Source organism: Eleutherodactylus coqui, chromosome 11, assembly GCF_035609145.1.
Source record: "Eleutherodactylus coqui strain aEleCoq1 chromosome 11, aEleCoq1.hap1, whole genome shotgun sequence".
In the NCBI taxonomy this organism is placed as follows: domain Eukaryota; kingdom Metazoa; phylum Chordata; class Amphibia; order Anura; family Eleutherodactylidae; genus Eleutherodactylus; species Eleutherodactylus coqui.
The window spans coordinates 99,183,759-99,187,438 of NC_089847.1; the positions used below are offsets into that span (position 1 = coordinate 99,183,759).

The 3,680-nt window shown below is 44.7% G+C and overlaps 1 protein-coding gene across 1 annotated transcript; it reads right to left on the bottom strand.

Annotated features, from left to right (window-relative positions):
• Nucleotides 1-209: 209 nt before the first annotated feature.
• LOC136581764 (protein kinase C delta type-like) lies at nt 210-2,674 on the bottom strand (the record flags this gene model as incomplete). The annotated part of the gene is made up of 4 exons (XM_066582387.1): nt 2,459-2,674; nt 901-1,151; nt 636-698; nt 210-486 (listed from the first exon to the last, which is right to left on the bottom strand). Coding segments are annotated over exons 1-4 (807 nt in total), but the record flags the coding sequence as incomplete, so codon positions are not given.
• Between the last annotated feature and the right edge of the window lie 1,006 nt (nt 2,675-3,680).

Here is a 3,680-nt window from a genome sequence, read left to right on the forward strand (position 1 = left end):
TGCAGGTTTTTATTCTCCAAAACTCTCCTGAATGGCTTGAATGGCGGCCGTGATCTTTTCAATTCCAGTTCCTCCCAATCTATGGTGGTAAAGAAAGGGTGACCTCGGATATTCTTGTAGACACCCAGCCTCTTCTCAGGATTCTTGCGCAGCAGTCTCTCCAGAAGATGTTTTAAGTTGGCATCAAGCCAAGATGGAAATGTTGGCTGCTCTGTGGTGATGGATTCGATGACCTTTTCCTTCTTGGAGCCATGGTAGAAAGGGGACTGTCCTGCCGCCATCCTGGATACAACAATCCCCAGGCTCCACCAGTCCACTGCTGTGTCATACTCCTTTTCAAGAAGCACTTCTGGGGCCATATATTTAACTGTGCCCGTCCTTCCACAAATCTTATTAGACGAGGTGACTCCGTCTTGGGCCAGCCCCAGGTCGATCAGGCGGATGTGTCCATCTCTGTCCACCATGATGTTGTCCAGCTTTATGTCTCTGCAATGAAAAGAGAAAAGACAAATGCAAATCAGTGCAGATACAGAAGACTTGGGGATGTAGGACAGCAAACCGGGCCTAATTCAGGACTCTGGGAAAGCTGGGACACTATTACAAGGAAGCAGAGAAGTGTGGGAAATTCTGCTCACCGGTGGACGATGTTGTGTTGGTGCAGGAACTGGAGGCCGCATACAATCTCCGCTGTGTAGAATCTGACAGAGAGAAGAGTGTAGTATCAATGACATGAAATCAGTCCCCTAACATCATGTCATCATCAATGTGTCTGTCACCACCAGAAGAGAGGAGGCGCTGTTTATGGCAGCCTGTATGTCCTCCATTCTTGTACATCTGACCAGTTATGTACCCCCCCCATGTCCATCCGTCTGTCTGTCTCCTGATTAGTCATTTACTCACCTCACACTGCTGATGTCCAGGCGGCCGCACATCCTGATCATTGCCCTCAGGCTTCCTCCAGACAGATACTCCATGATGAAGTAGGCTTTGTTGGCAGACTGCTGTGCGGCATATAGATGGCATATGAAGGGGCAGTCTTGGGCCTTCAGGAGTATCCGTCGCTCTCTCAATATCATATCTGCTCCGCTTCCTCTGTCCACAATCTTGATGGCTGTGAAAATGTTTCTGCCAGGGAATGAGGCCAGGACCACCTTAAGAAAACAAGTAGGAAATGATCACTGACAGCGGCCAGGGGGGACAATCATATACATTTATTACATGGGGGATTTATCAGTAGGGGTTTTAGGCTATTCTGCTGCCTACGGCCGGGTCCATGCACAGCAAATCTGCATCACATCTACAGGAAACACACAAACCCTCATGTGAAAACTAGAATTTGTGTTAAAAATCTGCAATAAAATGTAACAAGCTGCAGATTTACAATCCGCACCGCAGGACAACGTGCGCAGGAGATTTGGGGTCTCTGGGGGGCGCCAGGTCTGATTACGCTGCAAGATTTCTCAGTTGGAATCCGAATCGGCCGTGGGCATGAGGCCTTACTTGGCTGCCGCATCAGCGGCAGGTTCACTTCAATCCAACAAACAGTTGTAGAACCTTACAATACAGGTTCAGACATTTTAGCAATATTGACAATGTTCTATGTCAGCAGTGCTTCAGTGTGAGGAGTAAGTGTCATATCTATCTATCTCCTATCTATCTATCTATCTATCTATCTATCTATCTATCTATCTATCTATCTATCTATCTATCATCTATCTATCTATCTATCTATCTATCTATCTATCTATCTATCTATCTATCTATCTATCATCTATCTATCTATCTATCTATCTATCTATCTATCTATCTATCTATCTATCTATCTATCTAATCTATCTGCCTACCTGTCCGCCTGCCTGTCCACAATGGTCCCATATGATACTGCCATATTATGGTAACTAATGCCATCATACATGCATAATATCCAGCACTATCCATTGCTCAAATAATATTTACAACACATTTTTCCAATCCTACCATTATTACACCCAAAGATATCATCATACTGTATATTGATGAAATAATACCTCAGCCATATAGTATTGCCATTCTATAAACCAGTACGGCTGATTTCAGATCACATTTTGGGAGATCCACTTTCAAAATACTTTTTTTTTCAAAGTCAAATGAGAACGGACAGGAAAGTGGGAAAAATAGATCTTACAAAAATGATATTAAACAGACCAACCCCCCACCAAAATGCTGCCCAGGTGAATACATGCTACTACATACACTGTCTGAGTAATACTGCCATACCACCCCTAAAGACAACCTATAGACATCCATTCTTATATACAGGATTTTGATGCTACATGTGAATGTATCCTAAGCCTCTGATGTGGATGAAATGGCTGATAACAGAAGACACTAGTTTGCATTCAGTTACACAGTAAATAGAAATACAATATATTTAGGGTCACTGCACCTTTACCAGAAAATGGGAAGTTATAAAACTTACCTCTCCGAAGCCTCCTTTACCCAATGTCTGTAGGCGGGTGAAGCGACTGATGTGAAATCCGGAGTCTGATGGTCCGGGGTCCTGGCTGGTGCCCGCTGTTGGCTCCTCATGCTCTGTTATTATGTTATTCTCTCCGCTCCTCTTCTTCTTTATATTCGTGAGTCCGCTCACGCTCTCCTCTTCTCTCTTGCGCTTCTCATGTCCATTGGACGCCATTTTTCGCACTTCTGTATCCGTCAATGCAATCGCTGCAGTTGACAGTTGGAAGTAAATGGCAGTTGGCCAAGTGGAGTTCAAAGGTCAGTGAAGCTGCTGCTGGCAAGTGCTTGCCAGTACCCTGCTCTGCCATATACACAGTACTGTGGGCACCATGAGTGATGGTCTAATGCCCAGAGACATGGAAAAATTCATGGCTGGTTCTTCTAGTGCCACATTAATAGATAGGAAAGAAATGGCATTTCATGTCTGGGTTGGCAGTGGTGCCCATAGTTCATCAGAAATAGTGTGGTAATTGAAATGAACCCAGTGGAGGAATAAACCATAAAGTGTACTAATGGCAGGAATAATAAAGCCATTCAATAAGTGTCCATCCAGATACATGATGAGTATTCCCATAGGTTACAATGGGCAGCGCCCTCGCCAGTGCAGATCTGGGGGTACCAGGCAGAGATGCTGCTATGGAGGTCATCCACAATGATGGTTTATTCGGAGGTGTGAAATGCTAGAAAAGGGTCATTATAAATAAGCGGTCCCGGTGTGAGTTACTGTTGGGGGCTGTAAATTGGCGCAGTAATGTATATACGCCATTATAAGGCCTGAGAAGCAGTAAGACTTTATTTATTACACTGAGCCCCATAAATACTTTACCAAACAAATTTAACAGTGTCCAATCTGAAGTTGGGGGATGAGCGGTTGTGTACAAGATATTGCCAGGTTTATAGTTGGGTTTCTCAGGGCTGCATTAACCATATGGCAAACTGCAGCGCTCACTGGTATCCATTCTCCAGAGATGTAACTTGTAGATAAATGCAAAACCTGCCACAGGGCTCCCTAACTCTAACACTTCATGTATAGTACTGATCTCCTCTTATTGAGGAGAGAGACCTTATGGCCCCTAGTGCTCCAGTGCACTTCTATCGTTATGCCCCTGGTCGAGTGGCATCCAGCAGGCCGGGGAGAGGTGGCAAAGGGTACAGTGCATAACAATGGATGTCAACCACTC